We start from the raw sequence: 23,283 nt of genomic DNA, 5'->3' as shown, positions 1-23,283 counted from the left end.
AGAGGCTGAGGGAACTGGGATTGTTTAGTCTGCAGAAGAGAAGAATGTGGCGGGATTTGATAGCTGCTTTCAACTACCTGAAAGGGGGTTCCAAAGAGGATGGATCTAGACTGTTCTCAGTGGTACCTGATGACAGAACAAGGAGTAATGGTCTCAAGTTGCAGTTGGGGAGGTTTAGGTTGGATATTAGGAAAAACTTTTTCACTAGGAGGGTGGTGAAGCACTGGAATGGGTTACCTAGGGAGGTGGTGGAATCTCCTTCCTTAGAGGTTTTAAAGGTCAGGCTTTACCAAGCCCTGGCTGGGATGATTTAGTTGGGAATTGGTCCTGCTTCGAGCAGGGGGTTGGACTAGATGACCTCCTGAGGTCCCTTCCAACCCTGATATTCTGTGATTCTATGATTCCTGAGTTTGTCTTGGTCCAACCTGCAGACTAAAGTTCACATGGGAATCCATCCCATCCAAGTAGAAGAGCTGTCTCCTCTTAATACTTTCTCTTCTCCTGATGAGGTACTACTTTGAGTCCTTGTCACCAGCACCAGATGACTTTAGGACTTACCGAGATCTTATGAGAAAGGGTGGAAGCAGCTGTGGGCGTGAAAGCCGAGTTTGTGCTGGAGTCTGTCCTCAAACTCTGTGATATTTTGCAGTCCTCAGGTCCAGACGGAGTAGCCTGCCTATTAATGAGGCACTGTAAGATTTTGCAGGCCCCTTTGGCAGACTGCAGCCACCCTTACCCTGTCAACAAACAGATGCTATCAGGTACCTGTTCAGTGTTGTGAGCCATTGTGTTCACATCCAACCTTGGGCTTCCTGGTACTCAGCTGCAAATGAATGTTAGTGCCAAAGACATTTTCACACTACACCATAAGAAAAAATGCTAATGAAACTAGATTTATTTGGCAGGAAAATATAGTTCTACTCGAATCTACAGTTGCACATTTCTAACTATGAGGCGCTTCTGTCTAAATATGATTATATGTATTGTGACTCCATGAGTAAATTCACCATAAGAAGATTGTTGTGGCTTCAGAACTTGGGCATACGTGCAGAAGTGCAACAGATCATTGAGGACTTGCCCTTTGAGGGATCTCTGGTCTTTTTTGTCAGATAAGAGAGGAGATGAGGCCTGACATAGCCTCAGGGACTCACTTGCCACACTGTTCACTAGGGATCTACATGCCAGCTCCCTGAAAGAAGCAATACAGACCACAACAACAACTATGACAACCTTTCTACCAACCCATTCTTATTCTGTCAAATAGGGTCTCATATCACAGAGGAGGCATCATTTGCCTCTTAGTCATTGACTAAACAGCAACTAGCAGGATTGAACCAGTCCATTTGACTGCCCACGAGAGAGAAGAAAACCAGTAATATAAGTTCTTCCTTTTTCTTCCCCTCCCTTTGGGGACAGATTCTGCCGTTTTGTGGTGCTTGGATATCCATCACCTCACACCATTGGGTCCTGAGTTCCATGAGGCTGGGGGCTTATGTACACAAACACGTAGTTCACAGTAAACTTGATTGTAAATCTACCCCTCACTAGCCTGCTGTGCACTAAGTGTGCATCTGGCTCCTGCTGCCATGCACTAAAGTTCCATAGAACTTGTTAATCTACTCCTGTTTCAAAACAGAGTAAATTGACATCACTACAGAGCATTTAGTGTCAGCATCAAGGTCCACACAGGCATGTAGTGCTCAATAGGCTAGTGCAGGATAGATACATACCCCAGGATTGACCCTTGGGGCACTCCGCTTGATACCGGCTGCCAACTAGACATCGAGCAGTTGATCACTACCTGTTGAGCCCGACAATCTAGCAGGCTTTCTATCCACCTTATAGTCCATTCATCCAATCCATACTTCTTTAACTTGCTGGCAAGAATACTACAGGAAACCATATCAAAAGCTTTGCTAAAGTCAAGATAAATCATGTCCACCACTTTCCCCATATCCACAGAGCCAGTTATCTCATCATAGAAGGCAATCAGGTTGGTCAGGCATGACTTGCCCTGGGTGAATCCATGTTGACTGTTCCTGATCACCTTCCTCTCCTCCAAGTGCTTCAAAATGGATTCTTTGAGGACCCACTCCATGATTTTGCCGGGGACTGAAGTGAGGCTGACAGGTCTGTAGTTCCCCAGGTTCTCTTTCTTCCCTTTTTTAAATATGGGCACTACATTTGCCTTTTTCCAATCGTCCGGGACCTCCCCGGATTGCCACGAATTTTCAAAGATAATGGCCAATGGCTCTGCAATCACATCAGCCACCTTCCTCAGATGCATTAGATCTGGACCCATGGACTTGTGCACGTCCAGCTTTTCTAAATAGTCCTTAACCTGTTCTTTCACCACTGAGGGCTGCTCACCTCCTCCCCATACTGTGTTGCCCAGTGCAGCAGTCTGGGAGCTGACCTTGTCTGTGAAGACCGAGGCAAAAAAAGCATTGAGTACTTCAGCTTTTTCCACGTCATCTGTCACTATGTTGCCTTCCCTATTCAGTAAGGGTCCCACGCTTTCCCTGATCATCTTCTTGTTGCTAACATACCTGTAGAACCCCTTCTTGTTACCCTTCACATCTTTTGCTAGCTGCAACTCCAATTGTGCCTTGGCCTTCCTGATTACACCCCTGCATGCTCTAGCAATATTTTTATTCTCCTCCCTAGTCATCTGTCCAAATTTCCACTTCTTGTAAGCTTTCTTTTTGAGTTTAAGCTCACCAAAGATTTCACTGTTAAGCCAAGCTGGTCGCCTGCCATATTTTCTGTTCTTTCTGTACATTGGGATGATTTGTTCTTGCGCCCTCAATAAGGCTTCTTCAAAATACAGCCAGCTTTCCTGGCTGTATTTTAATTTAATTTAATTATAATATAATGTAATTATAACTGCCAGGGTGCTTGCCTCACTGGACAGGTGGAAGAATCCCACTAGTGATTTATAGAGCAGTGCTGCCCTACTCAACTCCTCTTCCATCCATTACTTTGGCTACTGATGCTTCCTTCCTAGGGTAGGGAGCTCATTTAGAGAAGCCTCAAACACAAACTATATGTCGAAGGAAGAAGAATCACTCCACATCAGTATGTTGGAGCTATGAGCCATACGCAAAGCCTGTCAAGTCTTTCTACCTTGAATCAAAGACTAAACTATCCAAGTCCTCCAGGACAACATGACACCGATGTTTTATGTCAACAGGCAGGGAAGTGCCATATCCATACCGTTATGTGACAAGGCCATCCACCTATATAACTCTTGCATCCAGAATGAAATCACTCTGTCAGCATTTCACCTGGGAGCTCAGAATGTCCTAGCAGACCACCTCAGCAGGACTTTTCGGGAGGATCATGACTGGTCATTGAAGCACAGTATACTCAGATTTATTTTTTTGCAAGTGTGGGATTATCAGTATGAACCAGTTCGCAACAAGACAGAACAGAAAGTGCTATCAGTTCTATTTCAGAGCAAGTCTGAGCCCAGGCTCTCTTTCAGATGCTTTCCTCCTTCCCTGGAGGTCAACTCTGATGTATGAGTTTCCTCGAGTACCACTCATACACAAGGTCATACTCAAGCTGTAACAGGATTGGGAGAGATTATACTGATAGCCCATTCTTGGTTGAGGCAATATTTTTTCTCAGACCTACACAGACCATTCAACCAACATTAACATTTTGTCCAGGCAGGGAAGGGGACATTCTCTATCCTCATTATGGTCAAGTACTTCACTCAAACCCAGACTGAGTTCCCGGACTGCTTTCTTTGCTATCCACCCTCCTATACAAAAGTGTTTGGTATTCTCTAACTCTATGGTGGTTAGATTCTCTAAACAGGTAAACAGAATTTACTCTCCCCTCACCTCTCAGTTAAGCAGCTGGTTCCTCCTTGATACTTGACCCTTGTATTGTCAGCTTTTAATCGGACCTCTGTTTGAGCCTTTAACAACCTGCCCCTTAGCCTACCAGTCAGCCAGTTTCTTTCTTTTTGGCTATCACATCTGCAAGAAGAGTAGGTGAGCTGCAGGCTTTAATGGTGGGACACCCCGTACACTGTTTTCTTTAAAGTCTCCATGAGGGCACGTCCAAAATTTATTCCGAAAGTGGTGTACAACTTCCACCTTAATCAGGCTGTCTATTTACTCACCTTTTTTCTCTAAGCCTCATATGCATAAGGACAAGGAAAGGCTCCATACATTAGACATCTGATGTGCCCTGTCCTCCTATATAGACAGGACTAAATCATTTAGCTAATCTCCATGTCTTTTCGTGCAGATATAATGAAAGGGCAGATGATGTCAGCTCAGAGACTTTGTTACTGGATAACTGTGTATAACAAGAAGTTATGAGGTAACAAACACTTTAGCTCCTTCAAAGGTGTGAGCTCATTCCACCACAGCTCAAGCAACTTTCTTTGCCTTCTTGAGAGATGTGCCTATAAAAGACATGTGTAAAACGGGAACCTGGACATCAGTGCGTGCTTTTGCCAAGTATTATGCGATTATTGCTACCTGCAGAACTGACTCAAACTTTGGAAGAACAGTCCTGTAGTCTCTCTTCAAACAGATTCCTTGTTCCACCACCACAGTGGGAGTCACTTAAGAGGAATAGACATATGCAAGCACTCGAAGAAATCATGGTTACTTATCTGTATTATAAGTGTTGTTCGAGATGCATTGCACATGTCTATTTCACTACCTTCCCTTCATCTCTGCTTCACAATGTATTCATCACAATGCCAGCGTGAAGGAACTGAAGGAGTATCAGGGCAGCTCTACCCTTTATACCTTCGGCATGAAGCAGTGCAGGGAGCATGCTCTGCCCTGACAGGTACTGCTACATAGAACTCTCTGGCTCAAATGCTCTGAGCGCGTGCACACACTTAAGTGATTTGCAACACATCTCATATAACAAAGGTAACCGTTTTTTTCAGAATCATAAAGGCATTCACAATGGTTCCTGAGGACAAGTCTGAGAGTTAGTTTACTTGAATTTTGAAGGTGATCATCTTAAAATGCTTAATTTTATTTGAAACAAAACCTTGCTAGGAATAAGTCTCAAAATTTGACATTAAACAAAGATTGTGATTGGAACATGATTGTATTTTAATTTGGTGAAAATAATGTTTAGATCATATGTGTTGTAGACTGAAGTTATGTTTAAACTTTTTAGGCTGCCAAACGAGGGATTCTTTCTTCTGGTCGTGGTAGAGGAATTAATGCACGAGGTCGGGGTGCATCACGTAGCAGAGGCAGAGGAATACGAGGCCGGGGTCGCGGAAGAGGGGTTCCAGTTCATGCAGTTGTGGATCATCGACCGAGGGCACTGGAGATCTCTGCATTCACAGAAAGTGATAGAGAAGATCTTCTTCCTCATTTTGCGGTATGTAGTAACTTCAACATTTCTCCTTCTTGGATTTAGTAGTTTTGTGGTAGTGCAGGGAAAAACTTCCAAGGGGTGATTCTAATCAACTAGAATCCAGTATTTAATTAACCAAGGAGTTCTAAAGTAGGTTCTCTACCTTTAAAAAGAGCTTTCTGTTTCTAAACTATGGAAGGACTTCAAACAAGGTAGGGAAAAGAAAAAAATGAACTTTTACTTAACTCTGGTGGCATTCTTTAGAAACAGCTGAGTAAAGTATTAATATGTGACAGGCAGAAAATAGTCCAGACCAAGGTGCACGAATGCCCGATGCCTCTTCAATGGCAGGGAACTGATTAAGTGAGATGTATCAAGATGATCTTGCAAAGTGACTAACACCCCATGCTTTAGAACAGAGGTGGGCAAACTGCGGCCCACAGGCCACATCCGGCCCGCGGGACCGTCCTGCCCGGCCCTGAGCTCCTGGCCCCTCGCTCGCTCCACCTCTCCCCCGCAACCTCAGCTCGCTCACTCCACCGCCGGCGCAATGCTCTGGACGGCGGAGTTGTGAACTCCTGGGGCAACGCAGCTGCAGAGCCCGGCCTGACCCGGTGCTTTGTGCTGCGTGGTGGCGACGGCGTAGCCTGGCTCCAGCCGGGTGGTGCGGCTGTAGTGCCACCAGCCACCGGTGCTCCAGGCAGCGTGGTAAGGGGGCAAGGAGCAGCAGGGGTTGGATAGAGGGCAGGGGAGTTTGGGGGGAGTGGTCAGGGGGTGGGGGTGTAGATAGGGATCGAGGGGGAGAACAGGAGGTTGAATTGGGGCAGGGGTCCCGGAGTGGGGCAGTCAGGAAGGAGGGGGGGTTGGAAGGGGTGGCGGGGGGTAGTCAGGGGCGGGGGTTCCGGGGGCAGTCAGGCGACAGGGAGAAGGGGTGGTTGGATGGGGCAGGGGTCCCGGGGAGGGCTGTCAGGAATGAGAGGAGGGGTTGGATGGGGCAGGAGTCCCGGGGGGGGTGTGAGGGGAATAGGAGGTGGGGGCCGGGCCATGACCCCCTCCCCTAACCGGCCCTTCATACAGTTTATGAAACCCGATGCAGCCCTCAGGCCAAAAAGTTTGCCTGTCCCTGCTGTAGAAGGAGAAAAATCATCCAAAGTCACTGCCAAAGAAAAGGAGCATAGGAAAAGGGTGAAAGAATCATAAGTGATGCTAAATTGTTCCCTGTTTGTTTACGTGGGTGTTGTGTACACAAGGGAGAGAATCTGGAGGTAAAATTTTCTATGGTCAATTATTCAGTATCCTAGCATTCTATTGTTAGAGTGGTGGTAGTAGTAAGTCCTTGGGTAAAAATCATGCAGAACAACAACTGGTAATGGACTTTTGCCAGAACTGGAAGAGTATAATAATGACAAGAAATCTTGGATTACTCCTCTAAACCACAGAATACCATATTCAAAAGAGATTAACAGACATCTATGTTGTAACAAAACAGGATAATGTGTAAACAAACTGCCTTTTTGGAAATGCACTTGCTTCAACTTTATTTATGCCTGACAGTCCTGTCTCAGTGAGTTATACCCACTTTTTTGAGTTTGAGAGTAGAGACCAGAACTGTACAACAACTGCAAGATCTTAGTACCACTCCCAGAAGTCTGTGTGTTCCCAAAATGGCACACAGACAAAGCCAGAATTCCCTTTTCCTAACTTCTTAATTTTAGGGCTGCAGTTCAAAATTTGATACTGGGTTTATATTTGTCAGCAATCTGTTATATTAGCATATAATTTAGTTGGACTGAAAATCAAACAAGAGGCAAAAATTGCTTGATCTATATCTCTTCTCTTCAAGCCTGCAATGAAGGAGAAACCTATTCATTCTGCAGAGTGGATACTGGTGATGTTACAGAGCTCTCAAAAATAAGTTCAGGCTATCTCACAATCCATTCTCTTGAGATTTAGCACTTGTGCTTCTTACTGGTGGCTGAGAGAGTCCTGCACTGAGATTGTGGAGCAGTCAAGACTGCCTTCTGTTTGCCTTTGAACATTCACCACAACAGGAACAGCCTGTGTACCAGGAACAGGAGTCAATTGTGGCCCAAAGCTCTCAAGATGTGGTTGACTTAGAGGATAAGACATATAATCTTACGTCAATTTTTATTCTTCTATAGCAGTCACATTTCGAGCAGCAGAGTATGGTTATACAAATAGATGTATTGAAATGACTTTTTATTATTATTGGGAAACTTATCTAGTTATTATAAGGACATTAATAAGACTCTTCAGCCAACATTACATTTAAATTTTCAGTTAAAACAATATTTTAAACTCCTCTATTAGGCATTAAAATAAATGTAAATCAGAATTCATAATAATTATACCACTTTTAGTGTAAAGAGTTAATTTTCTGGAAAGTTAGACCTCACATTTAACCTGTGCATATATGTCAAGTCTGAATATTTGCTGATATTACTGAAGTTGTAATTAAAGTTGACCTCTGAAGCTTTTTTGAGTTTACTTTTTCAACTAATTTATGATCCATGAAGAGCTGCTTTTGCCTTTGCTTTTGACAATCTCTGTTTTCATCATAGTTTAAAAAAATAAATAAATAGTGGCTCTGCCCCCTTCCTCTGAAGAAACCAGAGTGAGAAGAACTTGAGCTCCAACCCTTCTTACATCAGTGCTATTTGCATAGCAAGCGGATGCAAATAATAATCTCACTTAACTTGCACGCTGCTAGATTGTATTGTTAACATAGCTAAATTGCTGCCTCTTTGTACAGAGAGACTGAGAGGGGGCAAACTCAGTCTGTAGTCAGTAATTAACATGTCTTTAAACATGGGTTTGGCATGTCACTTTCACAGGAAATAGTTACACAAATTGCAGAAGCAAAGGTGTGTGTTCAAAAACACCGACTTCAAGGCAGAATAAGGGCTGGGAAAAAAGACTTTGGGTTTTTTTTTTTGTAAATATCTAGTAGGATTTAAAAACATAAGCTCACAGTAGTGCCATTAAACATTTTTCCCAAAAAACTTTGCAAGGTCACCTTTAAGATTTTGCATTCTACTATGAGGGAGGTTAATGTACTGTGTTTATTGTCTCCTTATCTGGAGACAGAAGGAAGCTCCTTGTGAAGAGGCGGAGTCTGCATCTGTCAGTGGAAACCTGCTGTGTGGGCATAGGTTTATGGTTATGACATCTCCCATAACTTGGCTTTTCCCTGTTTCAAAGGGTTTAATTGTGGATAGTGTTGCATTTAACTAATTTTATCTTCTTAATAAAAGTGTTTGGGGACTTTGCGGGGTTGGGAAGGAATTTTCTCCCACATCAGATTGGCAGTGACTTTGGATGTTTTTTCTCTTTTTGCAGCATGGGGTCTGAGTCACTTGCCAAGATCATCTTGATATATCTCACTTAATCAGTTCCCTGCCATTGCAGAGGCCTCGGGTATTGGTGCACCTTGGGCCCTACTATTTTCTACCTGTCACACACAATAGTTTAGTCTCCTGTGGACTATAATACTTTAGTCTAATTTTGGTTGTTGAGTTTAATGCGCAGGCGGTGGGTGCTGGGTTGGCGGCCCATAATGACATATGCTTGGAAGGATTAGATTTTTATCTGTAAATGTGGGTAAATGCCGATTTCACCATACATGCACAAACCAATGGGGGAAAAAACTTTCCCTAGATAGTAATAAAAATGTACAAATAGGCAAAGTAAGAAAAATGCTGCTTGAGAATTTGTTTGATTTAGGGATATTTACTTCGTATATTTTGACAAGCCATGTTGACAGTTTGCATTTTAAGGGTTATAATGTTTTGAACCTCAACATCCACTGTCAATAAATAATTTTCTGACCACCACCCCACCTGTAGTTTCCTGCAACTGTGACAATTTAAATTGATAAAAATTGGGGGGAAAGCTTAAAATGTATGCTTTTGTGCAACTGACTATTTAAATGGATAAAAATTCAAAAAAAATCGCACTTTAAACATAAACATCAATATTATGACACTTATCAACAAATTGATGCAGAGTCCTCTGGCACTTCGTCATGTAGCCTACAAAGTTCTACATCAGTGTTTGTTTTTAATAGCTTTGCTCTTAAAGTGTTTGCAACTATATTTCAGACCAAAATACTTCCAGTTGGGAGAAAATATGGTGAGATCATATTTCTCTTGTACAGCAATTTGAAAAAAGTTTGTCTTGGTTTGTATTAATATGTATATTATATGTATAGTTTAAAATATTTTATGGTCCTCTTCTGTAAAACCCTGAATGAGCTAGAGCTCAGTTATCTGAGACCACATCTCTCTGCACTCTAACTACGCAGATGTGATTGTTAGGGATGCTTAAGGTGATGAAGCCCAAGTATGCTCCATAGGGACCAGAGCAGAGCTTTCTTGGTAGAGGACCTTCAGCTCTGGAACTTGCTGTCACTGGAGATGAGACTGAATTTGAGTCTTGTCACCTTTTGGACACATTGCAAGATTAGTCTTTCTGCAGACATTTTCCTGACAGACTGATGGAGTCAGTGGCTCTGAAGGAGAAGAGGAGGAGAGCCATGATTCATCCTTATAGTATGCACTAGTAAATTTTTGTAAAGGGAGTCCAAATACTATAGTGTTCAGTGTTTTAAAGTGCATATAAAAATTATATAGTATTTCTCACAGAGACAAGTTAACCATTAAGGTCTCTTCAGTGTGCATCATTTCCAGTTCTATCTAATTTTCAAGTCCATGTGATTTTTTTTTTTTTTAGGGCTTGTCTACACGGGCTATTTACAGCGCTGCAACTTTCTCACTCAGGGGTGTGAAAAAAACACTCCCCTGAGTGCAGCAAGTTTCAGCGCTGTAAAGCACCAGTGTAGACAGTGCACCAGCACTGGGAGCCGTGCCCCTTGTGGAGGTGGTTTTTTTAGAGTACTGGGAGAGCTGCTCCGCGACCAGACAAGCCACGTTAAAGCACTGCCACAGCAGTGCTTTAGCGTTGCCAGTGTAGACTAGCCCTTAGTACAGCATTTGCATAGAAGAGTAATCTTTCAATTAGTTTACATTTTTCTCTTATTGAAAGCAATATGGTGAAATTGAAGATTGCCAGATAGACGACTCTTCTCTCCATGCGGTGATTACTTTTAAGACGAGAGCAGAAGCTGAAGCTGTAAGTATATTCTTCATATTAAAAGTACTTTAAAAGGATATCTCATATTAGCCATACTTAAATTGAACTAAATTTAAATGTAAGAATTAAGTATAATTTCAATGTAAGAATTAAGTATAATTTCAGAACAGTTGAATCTTATGTTGACTGCTTTTGAGTTGATTATCAAAGAGGAATCCGATAAACACACAGGTTTGATTTTAGATTAAATTAGATTACTGAGTAACATATTTTTTACATAGGACAGGTAAGTATGTTAGCATGTATAGGAAACTCACACTTACTCAGAGTCATGATCTATGTATGGTTCCATGTGATGGTATTTAACTTTGTTTTTTCAAAAATTTAGGAAATTGCCTACAAACTAACTTTAAGTGAAGTCAGGCACTCCAAATGCCAGGTTTAAGATTGTCCCTGGATTTGGCCCCTTTGGTATATGCAATTTGTGATGTTTTGGGGATCACTCAGACCAGTCCAGGGGCTCTTTTACCATCTGCCGTATAACTTTGTGTGCCTTAATGTTATGCTCTCAAGGTTCAGAACCTTGACATCAGTAGCCAGTTTACAAGCATAAAGGTCTGATCCTGGCTTCCGCCAGCCTAAATACTCATTGCAGGATGACTTCAACAGCCTTTCCAGTCTCAGGTCTCCTCAAATCCATCTACCCCAAGCTCTTAAGTACCAGACACTGACTTCTCCCATTTGGTTTGTCACTCCCAAAGGAATTAAACCTGCACCCCAGTTATTACTTCATTTTGGGGGACACACTACACACCATTTGCACAACAGAGACCTTTTGGGGTAAAAAATAAATAAAAGGTTTGTTTAAGGGAAAAGTCACAGATTCAAAGATGAAGTAATAAGGAAAGCAAACACCATACAAGTTACGGAGAAAATAAACATAGACGCAACCTTACACTTACACATTTGAATCCCTTTTAAGACAGGTTACCTATTGCCTTTGCTCAGATTCCCAGTTTATACCATAGCCCTGACGAGGGATCTAGGGTTCATACACAGCCCCCCACCTTTGAGACTATCCCTTAATTCTGGATATCTTTCACTTGAAATCCCTTTCCTTTTCACAATGTTTGCAGGGGTAGTTTTTTGTTTGTTTGTTTGTTAAATTTCTCAGACTGGTGATTCAGAGTGGGGGAAATTCCTTCCTTTCTTAGTTTTCAAGACTGGGGTTTTCTTTTCAGTTGCAAGTTGTTTCAGTGTTTTCCCATTAATGTAATGGCCCATCACTTGTTTTTTCCTTGATTTAAAAGGTACTAGGTGCTTGGAGCTAGCCCCTCCCTGTTGAGAGGTGGAGCTGAATGTTGCAGCACAGATTATGAGCACAGCTTTATATATACATCATTGAGTAAATTCATACCGCAATCTGTGTATACGTATCTCATAATGACCACCAAAGTCAGAACATTACACAAGCTTTCATAAAAGACCTTGGTATATTTTTATACACAATAACAGTGTGTACAGCCACTTGATTCAATTGCTTATTCTTTGAGATTCAGACTCCTTCTCACCTTGAGGGTAAAAGTAAATATTGAATAGTTATCTATGTATTGAGTGCTATCCAAGCTGTCCACTGAACAAGGCAGGTGTTCTGTGGGGAAAAAAGCACATCATCGTGTAACTAAAGACTGTATCATAACGCATACTCACAAGGGAGCCAAATTGTTTGCGACCTTAATTTTGGCATTTCATAACTTTTGAGTGCTTGACTTTGCAATGTTAATATTCTTTTAACACAATTTTTATATGTAAGCAATACAAAGTGTGTATAATGTTAACTGAAGAGAAACTCCACCTATACAGTAAACGTCATGAAAGAGCCTTTTTCACTGCAAGCTCATATGGCAATATTTTTTCATAATGATGGAGAGAAGACATTTGGACTTATTATGAAATAGGAATATGCTATTACATAGTTTCCCTCCCACATTCTAGTATGATTTGTAAAACTAAATATAGAACTTTCAAATAAATCAAATTCATTTTATAATTCAAAACATGTTGGATTACAAATTGTTTGGTGCTTGTTAGTAAATCAGGTTTTAAGAGTAGTAATTGGTAATGAAGATTAGTTGCAGAACTAGTTGAATCATAAAAGCTTTCTTTGGGGCTTATTCAGAAGAAAATGTAATATTTTACCTTTGACTGAAAAAAGCTTAAGTTTTATGGTGGTGGACATTTTAGTCTGGAAGGGAGAGGAGGATTCCCTAGCTATAAAATGTTGCATTTTTATGTAGCAGTAATTTCTTCAAAAGATTACAAGTTGTTTCTGAACCTAAATGTCATGTATAAGTACTTATAAAAATTCTAGTTGTGTGATATTGTGATGAGACCATGAACAAAAAACTCCTGAGCTGCATTTTAATAGGCATGGAATCTTTTAAATTTATCATAAATTTATATGTACAGATTTAAAATTTATACCTGGGGACTTTAATATCACACAATTCATGTTCAGATGTCATTGAACATGTAATTGTTTCTACATTTCACATTATGCTGTACTTTCAGATTGTACTATAAATCTTCTGTGACCGTGACAGTTATTTCGAAATGTTGCTAACGCTGATTTATGCTAGTTCATGTTACTTTAATTTGAACATACTATTTCCAAAGCAGCCACTTAATGCATCTGGTACTTAGAAAGGCATGAATATCCCATAAGTTAAAATTTTTACATTTCAATTACAAAGGGTTTGCAGGAAGTGGAACATTTTCCAGTAGAATAAGTTATAATCACAAAGTTTAATTTTTGTTACATTGAATCATTTGTATTTGTGGGATGGTTGGGTTCTTGTAGCAAGTAAATGTATTAAGTGTTCTTTCAATTTGTGTCAAATCTTTCAAGGGCGTGAAACACTGATCAAAATTCAGTAAGGTGTTCATGACAGTATGTTATCCATGTCATGAATTGATCCATGACTTGCTAAGTTTATTTTCTTTACTTGCATTTTGATTAATACTGTATTTATTACTTTTTGTAAACTCTTACCTGAACAGCTATGTAAATGCATTTGATTATCAAGTCCTGAACTATACACTGTAATGGTATATTTAGTAAATCTATTTAATTTTAAGCTGTCCATAATAGCTCATAAATCAGTTTTACAAATGTGTAAAAATCACCTTTCCCCCTCCCCCCCAGTAAAAGCTTAGTGTCTGTTTACTTTTGGTCTCTGATCAACTGTTGATTATTTTATTTCCCTTTCACAAAGAAATGTGACACTAAGAACTTTCTAACTTGCTTCAGGCTGCTGTTCACGGATCTCGATTCAAAGGACAGGATTTGAAGTTGGCATGGAATAAGCCAGTTATTAATATGTCTGCTGTTGAAACAGAAGAAGCTGAACCAGATGAAGAGGAAGTAAGTTCCTTTTTCTTTTGATTTTCTGGCAAGATGAAAGAATATAGATTTTTTTTTTTCTAAAAATAAGTAACATCTGTTGATTCCCACTCTGTTCCTGTACCATATAGTTTCTGTCACTTGACACTGGGGCGTGGATTTGTAGTTTGACGACATAATGTATACTTTCTTGTCTGTGCTACTACTAAGTTTGCCTTCTCCATTCTGCCACTGTGAACCTATTGTTGGTTCAAATCTTCCATCATATCCTATCAGGAGCATTGTATCTCTTTCACAGCAAAGAACAAAACTGTGATGGTCCATTTAGTAATTTATCAAAACAGGAGTGTCTCATACAAAGGTTGAGGGGTTTGTGGGGGGAAGGGGAGCACGGCACAGAACCCAGAGGTCATGTCCAGGGCGATCAATGGAGATAATTGTAAATCCATTGAATTATAAAATAAAGTAGTCTCTTGTAAGTTTCTTTCCATTGGTTTTCCAATTTTTTGTTTTTTTTTAAACTGCAACATTATTTTTTTTCCTTCAAATTGAGTCAGTCTCAACATTTCCACCAACTCAGGTATTTTTGTCTTGGATATTTCCCATTTCTGTTCTTTAGTATTCTTATATTTTATAATTCAGTGGATTTACAATCACAACTAAAAATGACTAGTTGAGACTTGACTAATTTCTTTCCTACAGAACTCATTTATTGTGCAGAACTAGAATTTTACCTACTGTAAAGGTGTACCTTTTTTGTTTTGTTTTTTTACCTACATAGGGACCAATAGCCAGGGTGACCAAATGTCCCGTTTTTATAGGGATCCCGTTTTTTGGGACTTTTGCTTATATAGGCGCCTATTACCCCCACCCTCTGTCCCGTTTTTTCACAGTTGCTATCTGGTCACCCTACCAATAGCTAGCTCATTCCTTAACATTAATATGATCTTTTCTCCAGCTCTCCATACTCTAAGCGTAAAGGACTTGTAACTGTCAGTAAACTGTTTCCTAATCTCTTCTCTTCAGTCCAATTGACAGTCTATCACATATCCATACTTCGTGACCCTTCTTCATTCTGCATTATGTACTTCCAGCTCTACACAATTGCTGTGCAGCAGTTTTCACTGTGGTTGTAACAGTTCTCTTTTCTTCTTAATTCCACTTAATTTCCAGGTTCAGTTTTAAATCTAATCCAACTAATCTAGAGGATAAAAAGCACCTTCTTGAGTCATGTGTTCTGTTTCACGGGCCATAGAACCATTGATAGCAATAAACTTTTTGAGCAGTAAGTCTGCCCAAATGCACGTTGCTTCTGGAACCTAGAGGATAAAAGAGAGATCCTGCAACTTAGATATCAGGTGGTTCCTTTTTCCATCAACCAGTACAATCACAGAATCAGCTCATGGCCGTTTTTTAGGTTTAGATTCTTTTTTCATAGGCCTAAAACTTTAATAAGAAATATCTCTAAAAGATTCCCCAAGATCTGTTTTTTACAACTTTCCGAATAAATTGAACTTAAGCTAGGACAGTCTGAGATTGAAGCTCTCATGGCTAGACCTTCTTATAAACTGTTTCATAGTTATAGCCATACCCAACAGTTTACTATTTTCATTTGATACTAATTCATTTCTCTCTCCTTTTCCAGGAGAAGTCAGATTTACATATCAGATTGCTGTCTCTACATGTACTCATTACTTAAACAGATGAAATCTTTTGAGGTTTAGAAAAAGGGATAGGTCAGGCCACTTCAATTCAGACTTCTTGGAGCCTCCAAAATTGAAATATGCAAATTGCCACTTAGATTTCAATTTATATTTTAATGAAGCATTGTTTTTTTGATTCTTAAAGCCAGATCAGATGCTTGAATATGGAAAGCAATGCTTCAGTCTTGGTTCTCTGTCTTCCTCCTGAAAGCACTCACTGCTTGCTAGTTTCTTAGTGGGGATCTGCTGAGAAAACTTCTTGAAGGAGAAAAAGTGAAATCTGGAGTTGTCTGGATATATTACCCTGTAGATCAACAGTAATTTTATTCGCTTCTGAGAAAAAGAATAAAGGCAAGTAAAGTAATCTACAATTTACATAGTGAGGGGGTGTAATTGTGTTTACAAACACTGGATCAGAGGCAGGAAATTGATTAATTATCTCTCCTATAGATGGGCTGCAGTCAGTTTCATTCTACAACTCCTGCTGAAAACATCAAGTCTGGAAATTGGGGCCTTCAGCTCTAGAGAGTCATGTGGGGTTGGGGGAGAACACAAGTTGGGAGCAAAGAAGCAGGTTTTTGGATGTGGTGAATGCCTTAGTAGAGGGAAAAATCTCTCATAATCCCAGAGACCAGAGAACCACTGCCTGCCTGGAAAAGGGACCTCTGATGGGGCTTCCTTCAGGGGAAGGAGAAGCTCAGTCTACAGACTTTGATCAACATAATGAGTGGGAATACTGGTCAGGTTTCCTTAATGTAAGGGGAAAAAAGTTTAGGGACCAGCTAGCTACATGTTGGCGTTTTCCCTGTGAACGTAATTCACAAACTGTGTGAAACCCTGGTGAATGGGTGAGACTCCCCTTACTTTTCGTAGTTGAAAGTGAAGAGGGTGTGATGCAGGATGTTTGTTTCTCTGGAACTGGAACTGAAGCTGTAGCTTGGGAGTTAACTTTTTGTTGATCCTTTGCATTATTGTTTTGATTAGCGTTTTTTTTCTTTTCCTACTAGCCACTTTGGGTCTGACTTTTGTTTTTGAGTCTTGTTATGGCCATCAGTCCAATGTGGCTCTTGTGGGAGGGAGTGTAGCGGCAGGTTTTGGATCAAATCTGTTCTTTCATAAGCTCTAGTGGATCATTGCTTTTGTATGCTTCCTAAAATCTTTATACTATTGCTGAAATATTCTCTGGAATTTTACATTCAATGTCTTCTGTTGTTCATAATTGTTTTTCCAACTAGGTGGATCTTTTATAGATTTCCTAATTATCTCCTTACCAGGATGATTTTGGTATATGTATGTTCAAGCAATCTTCTTATGTCATTTTTTCCTATCATATTCTTAACCATACAGGCTTATCTTGCCCTTTTATCTTGTTTACTTAACCAGGTTACATTAATTTACATTCTCTCCAATGATTACTGAACTAGTCCCCTCTTTCCTTCAGTAAATTCCCATACATAATGGATTTCCAATCAAAGTTCCTTAAGAACATTTTGCATTTCTTAAATGTCAGTTTTTCCTTTAAGAGAACTTCTGTATTACTTCTAGCCCATGCACTTGTGAGTATTTGAAATATATACACTGATCTTAAGTAGACAAATTCTAGAACAGGGGTCGGCAATCTTCGGCACGCGGCCCATCAGGGTAATCCGCTGGCGGGCCGTGAGACATTTTGTTTACGTTGACCATCTGCAGGCACGGCCTCCCGCAGCTTCTAGTGGCCGTGGTTCGCCGTTCCCGGCCAATGGAAGCGGCAGGCCACAGGGACGTGCTGGCCACTGCTTCCTGCAGCTCTCATCGGCCAGGAACGGTGAACTGGCCATTTGGAGCTGCGAGGGGCTGTGCCTGCGGACGATCAACATGAACAAAACGTCTCATGGCCCGCCAGCAGATTACCCTGATGGGCTGCGTGCCGAAGGTTGCTGATCCCTAGTCTAGAATAACATTTCAGAAAATACAGTGGTCATCAAATTGCATGAAAGAGAAATTCCACACTGCTGCTTCCTTTCAGTTTTGGTTTTATCCCAGCCAGTATCAAATTTTTTTCATTGTTTCTATAATAAATGGTTCTGACTTTCATGCATGCTTCTCTTATAAACTGAAAATACCTGACTGCCTTAGTAGTGTCTGTGGACACTCAGTTCACCAAAGTATTTGACTTTTTGTTTACAAGCTCCATTATCCATAACAGATATGGAGAACCTCCCTTTTTGCCTCATGACTCACTTCAGCTCAACTAAGGAAGGGTAGGCTAAACAGGGTAAGGCAGATTGTGTGTTTGTATGGGCACAAGTAATACCCTAAGAGACAAAGAAGGTGGGCAGATAATTCAGTAGATTGCACTCTTTCCTCAGAGGCAGTACTGAACCAACACCCCAGAATGGAAATAGGCAATAGTTTCCAATAGTCTTAATCTGATGGCTGAGATTTAAATACAGATGAAGCAGATTGTGGAACTGATAAAGATCATTTCTTCCCCTGCCAAGTTCCTGTCAGTCAAAGTTGAGGGACTCTCGGGCAGAGTTCAATGGACATCAGCCACTACTGTTATCCTCTTCTGATCTGATGGTGGCCCTGGGAACCGGAGCAGAGGATTGGCTCAGCGCCACAAACTTGGAAACTGACTGATCCGGGAAAACACTCCATCGCTCAACACTGGGCTTGAAAGAGCCTGGAACAGACTTGAGCTTACCATTGGAACTGTAGTAGCAACATCTGTTTTGGAGGGGTCTGACAAGTGGGATAGGGCACTGCTAACAGTGGCTGCCTTCTCCCACAGTGACTGCTTCTGTTCTCATGCAGCTGGAACTAACATAACTTTAGGTTCCTTGACTTTCCTGACAGGCTCTCTCCAGTGCCTTTGAAGCATTGGTAGCTTTCTCCAAAGGATCAGAAAGCTGCACAGATAGTATTCTGCACAACTTTGAGGTCTCCTTACTTAAGGAAGCTACTGAAGCCAAATCAGTCCTCTTCATTTGCAGAACCTCCGGAACTGGACAGTTTAGTGGCCAGAGCTTCTTTGAGCTACAGTACCTATAGCCTGGTCTGCCTATTCTTACAAGTTCACAAAGCTAGTCTGGCAAACGGAGCACCCAGAGGTGAATGTACCTCTCCCAGATATTTCAAAAGCCTCACATGCTTGTCCAACACCCAGAAAACAGCAGGGCACCAAGCAAATCCCAAAGCTCAGGTTGTTTTTCTTCTGAGGTTCTGCCATAACACAAGGAACCTACCTTAATAAGTGTATGCACTATCTGTATTATAACACTATCTTGTACTAACTGTACTAGAAACGAACTACTATAAATCTAACAAGGCACTTAGAATGCCCCATATCTGAAGGACCAGGGCAGCTAACAACTGTTTTCCACGGTGGTTGGAAGGAACTGAGGTGCTAGAGGGCACAGTGCTGCTCATATAGCCTCCCCCTCAGAATGTTCCCGGACACCGAGGGGAGAGGTAGGATGGAGCACACGTGCACTCCAGCAGGCACTGTTTGGAGAAGGTTCTACCATGAGGTGCCACCAGGCAGCACAGTATCCATACATGGAAATGTGCAGAGCCACTTGAAGAACAAAAGCTCTCAAATATAATTTATTTTTTTTAAAAAAAGGGGGCGGGGGAGGCAAATGAAGTTGAACTTTCTTTATTGCGGAAAACATAAAAATGAGAGACTCTCTGAAGACCAGACAATGCGCATCTCATGTTTTAATAGTTCTTATGATTCTTCAACATATGATACATATCCAAGCTATTATGCTGCCATGAGCCTTAAAACAGTATACTGAAAAATAGTCTAACTCATATGTTCATAGTCACTTTGCCTCTTTACAACCAAAGGTACTTAATCTATCCCATTTGATATTTTTCCTCCCGCAAATCAGTGTCTAAAATGAGACATTACACTTCAACAATTTATAATCAAGTTCAAAATTGAACTAGATAGGCATTGTGAATATGCCTACACCTAAAAATAATTACTAGGGTGTCTAAAAAGCTTTTCCTTTAAGAATCATGCATTTTTACAGTTGAGACAAATGTGTTTAACACTAGAGAAAAATTATGGGGAAGGAATGAACATATGTCCCAAACCACCTATTGTCTTTGTTTACCATAAGCTTACTTTCTTTCATTGTTTCTTCATTCTTCAACCCATTCTCTCTGTTTAGGGTGTCTAATTATCCCAAACTCATTTTTACTTTTTGTAGCACAAGTTTAACTTGACAGATATTTCAATTTCTCTACACTGTTCCAATCACCTTGCCAGAATGCACTTCATATGTAATGTTTTTTGATAAATTATCTATTTAAAGGGAATCTTCAGCTATTTTTTTTAAATGAGTTTGATAACAGCAAATAAGGTGAGCATTAAGCATAATGCACTTAGATGAAGAGAAAAGGTAATTTAAATCTCCTGAAGTTTCTGTTCATGAACTATGCAGATGATGTCACATGAATGTTGCAGAATGGAGCTGCTGTACAGAGGCAAGGTGCCGATTTTTATATTATATTTCACAATATTTTAAAAAGAAAATTGTTAGGGTACAAAACGAAGGATATTAAACAACTTTACAAAGTTACACACTATTAAAAGTTTCATTTATTTTCAGTGCTATAAGCTAACACTGCTCTGAAGCAGAGCTTATGGTGGGTGAGGTATCATCTACATGGGATCTGAAGAAGAGCTTTGTGTAAGCTTAAAAGCTTCTCTCTCCTCTCTCCTCCCTGCCCCCACGGAAGTTGTTCCAATAAAAGATATTACCTCACCCACCATGTGTCTCTAAAGTTCTGAGACCAACACGGCAGCAACACCACTTGTGTATTTTCAGTACTTGAGACAGATGAGCTTTTGGAAAAATTGAAGGAGACTAGCTCTAGTGTTCGCTCTCTGAGTCTGGGTCTCACGACCAGGAAGAGACCACCTACTCCATCATTTAGATACCAGAGACAGTATTACTCACAGTTGTCAGTCTTATTTTGCGTGTAGCCAGAGATGTCAGCAGCAGCAATCCCTGTCTTCATTTCAGACTGAGCATCTTAAGTCTTTCAGATCTAGACCTAAGATGAGGCAACCAGCTCCCTTTTCTTAGTCTTCAGCTAACACCATGCCTCAGATTTGATATGAGGAGCAAGAGTTGTTGACCAATCAGTGAGGATCATTCTCCTCTGTTATTCAGAGACAGACTAGCCTGGTTTATCAACTGGGGGAGGCTGATTACATTGGATTTATGGGTACTAGACATTATAGAAAAGGGCTATGTCATTCAGTTCATAAAACTGCCCCCTTTCAATTCCACCTACCTTTCCCTTTTCAGGGACCCTTTTCATGGGGTGATTTTGCTTACAGAAGTTCACAAGCTGCTCTAGGTAGGAGCTGTTGAAGAAGTACCCGAACATCTTTGGGGACAGAGGTTTTATTCAAGGTATTTTCTGATACAGAAAAAAGATGGGCTTAAGTCCAATTTTAGACTTAAGAAATGTGAACAAGTACATTCGAAAATTCTGATTTAGGATGTTAACCATGGCATCTACAATTTCCTTACAGTTGTGGATTGGTTCACCACTCTTGATTTAAAGGACACACATTTTCTTATTGCTATGTGGCACAGTCATCGAAAATACCTGTGGCTTATGGTGGCAAGGTGCCATGTCCAATATAAGGTGCTTCCATTCAGCCTGTCAGCAGCACCAAGAGTTTATTTTTTTTTTCCAAGTGCCTTTCTGTGATAGCAACACATCTGAGAAAACAGGGTATTTTTGTTTATCTGTATTTGAGCGATTGGCTATTGAAAGTGACTACATGCAAGGTTCTCTTACTCAATGTTGAGGTTAAAATCTTGCTCTTTTCAGATCTGGGTCTGCTTCTCAGTGTCAAGAAGTCAAATCTGTGCCCAACTCAGAGAATTCCCTTTATAGGTTGCTTACTGGATTCGGCGCTTGTCTACACTTAAAATGCTGCAGTTGCGCAGCAGTGGCTTAGGTACTCCACCTTCCCGGGAGGTGGTGGTGGCTGGATCAACGGGGGAATTCTCCCGTTGGCCTAAAGCTGTCTATGCCGGAGTTTCGGTTGGTTTAACTGTGTTATTCAGGGTTGTGGATTTTTCACAACTCGAGTGAGATTGTACTGACCTAATTTTCTAGTGTAGACAACACCTCAGTAGCAGGGAAAGATTTTCTTCCAGAAGACAGGTTTTTAAAAATAGAACAAGTGATTTCGTAAATTCAGGCCTGTCAGTATGAGAAGATGATGGAGGAACAAGTCTTTTCAGGGGTGCTCTGTTCAGTCCTCCTTCGCCTTCATTGACAAGAATGTCAGATGCTTCCAACGCTGGATGGGGGAGTCCATATATAGCTCAGTGTACAATCCAAGGTAACTCTGTTTTTCAAGAGAAAAATTTGCACATCAACATGTTGGAATTAAGGGTCATTCATCTCTCAAGTCATTCCTTCTTCATATACAGGGGAAGGTAGTCTAGGTAGCAGTGGACAATATAACGGCTTTGTCTTACATGACCAAACGAGGGAACTCACTCACTCCAGTTATGTGCTGAAGCAGTTAGGTTATAGGATTGATGCATTTGTCACGGGCACTATCCAGTAGCCCCAAATTTAGCAGGGGAAGGCTGTTTGTTAGCAGATCATCTCAGCAGGGACAGCTCCCAGTCTCACAACGGTCCCTGAAGGATCAGGTTGTCATGACATCTTTTCCCATTAGGATCAACCTGAAATAGACTTGCTTGTGACAGAAATCAACAAAAAGCCTTCCTTCTACATTGGGGAAAGGCCTTTCTATATACTTTTCTCTCCTTTCCATTGATTCAGAAAGTAGTGAAGATTAGACAGCACAGGGAAAAAATTACATTGATTGCTCCAGCTTGGCCGAGACAGTAGTGGTGCATGGGCCTGCTTCAGCTGTCAGATGGATGGTACATAAATCTTCCTCTGTCTCCAGATATTTTGTCACAGCTGCAAGATGGGATTCTTCATCCAGATCCACAGCGTGGGCCGTCAGATTATGACTACTCTTGAGCAATTATGTTTTTCTTTGGTACAAAATGTACGACTTAACACTAGAAAACTGTCTACGAGGAAGTGTTACTAGTTAAAATGAACTAGATTTGTCTGGATGAAGGGAAAATCTGATTTGCCAGTGGTAGCTTCCATACCCTGTATTTTAGAATATTTAATGTATTTGAAGACTTAAGGATTGTCCTTTAAAAGTTCACTTGACTGCTATTTCAGCTTACCACATTTTGGTCGATGTTAGATCCCTTTTTGTATGATTCTGTGAAAAGGTTTATGAAGGAGTTTGAGAAGATAACTGATTTTTTTAGACCAAGGAGATGCAGTAGATCTAATCTGTCTGGATTTCAGTAAGGCATTCGATACAGTTCCTTATAGGAACTTATTAGTTAAATTGGAGAAGATGGGGATTAATATGATAATCGAAAGGTGGATAAGGAACTGGCTAAAGGGGCGACTACAACAGGTCACACTGAAAGGTGAACTGTCAGACTGTAGGGAGGTTACTAGTGGAGTTCCTCAGGGATCAGTCTTCAGGGGCCAAACTTACTTAACATTTTTATTACTGACCTTGACACAAAAAGTGGGAGTGGGCTAATAAAATTTGCGGATGACACAAAGTTGAGAAAACAATGAGGAGTCCTTCTGGCACTTTAGAGACTAACCAATTTATTTGGGCATAAGCTTTCGTGGGCTAAA

General features: G+C 40.8%; 1 protein-coding gene across 1 annotated transcript in view; it reads left to right on the top strand.

Annotated features, from left to right (window-relative positions):
- RBM26 (RNA binding motif protein 26) overlaps nt 1-23,283 on the top strand; it is a 99,030-nt gene that overhangs the window by 71,577 nt on the left and 4,170 nt on the right. Inside the window, exons 19-21 of the mRNA XM_026662499.1 lie at nt 5,161-5,370; nt 10,411-10,497; nt 13,769-13,882. Of these exons, the coding sequence (XP_026518284.1) occupies nt 5,161-5,370; nt 10,411-10,497; nt 13,769-13,882 (411 nt within the window). The remainder of the gene's footprint in view (nt 1-5,160; nt 5,371-10,410; nt 10,498-13,768; nt 13,883-23,283) is intronic.

This window comes from Terrapene carolina, unplaced genomic scaffold (assembly GCF_002925995.2).
Source record: "Terrapene carolina triunguis isolate 2854851 unplaced genomic scaffold, T_m_triunguis-2.0 Scaffold21, whole genome shotgun sequence".
Taxonomy (NCBI): domain Eukaryota; kingdom Metazoa; phylum Chordata; order Testudines; family Emydidae; genus Terrapene; species Terrapene triunguis.
The sequence above is the reverse complement of the archived record's forward strand: the minus strand, read 5'-3'. Positions and strand labels throughout refer to the sequence as shown.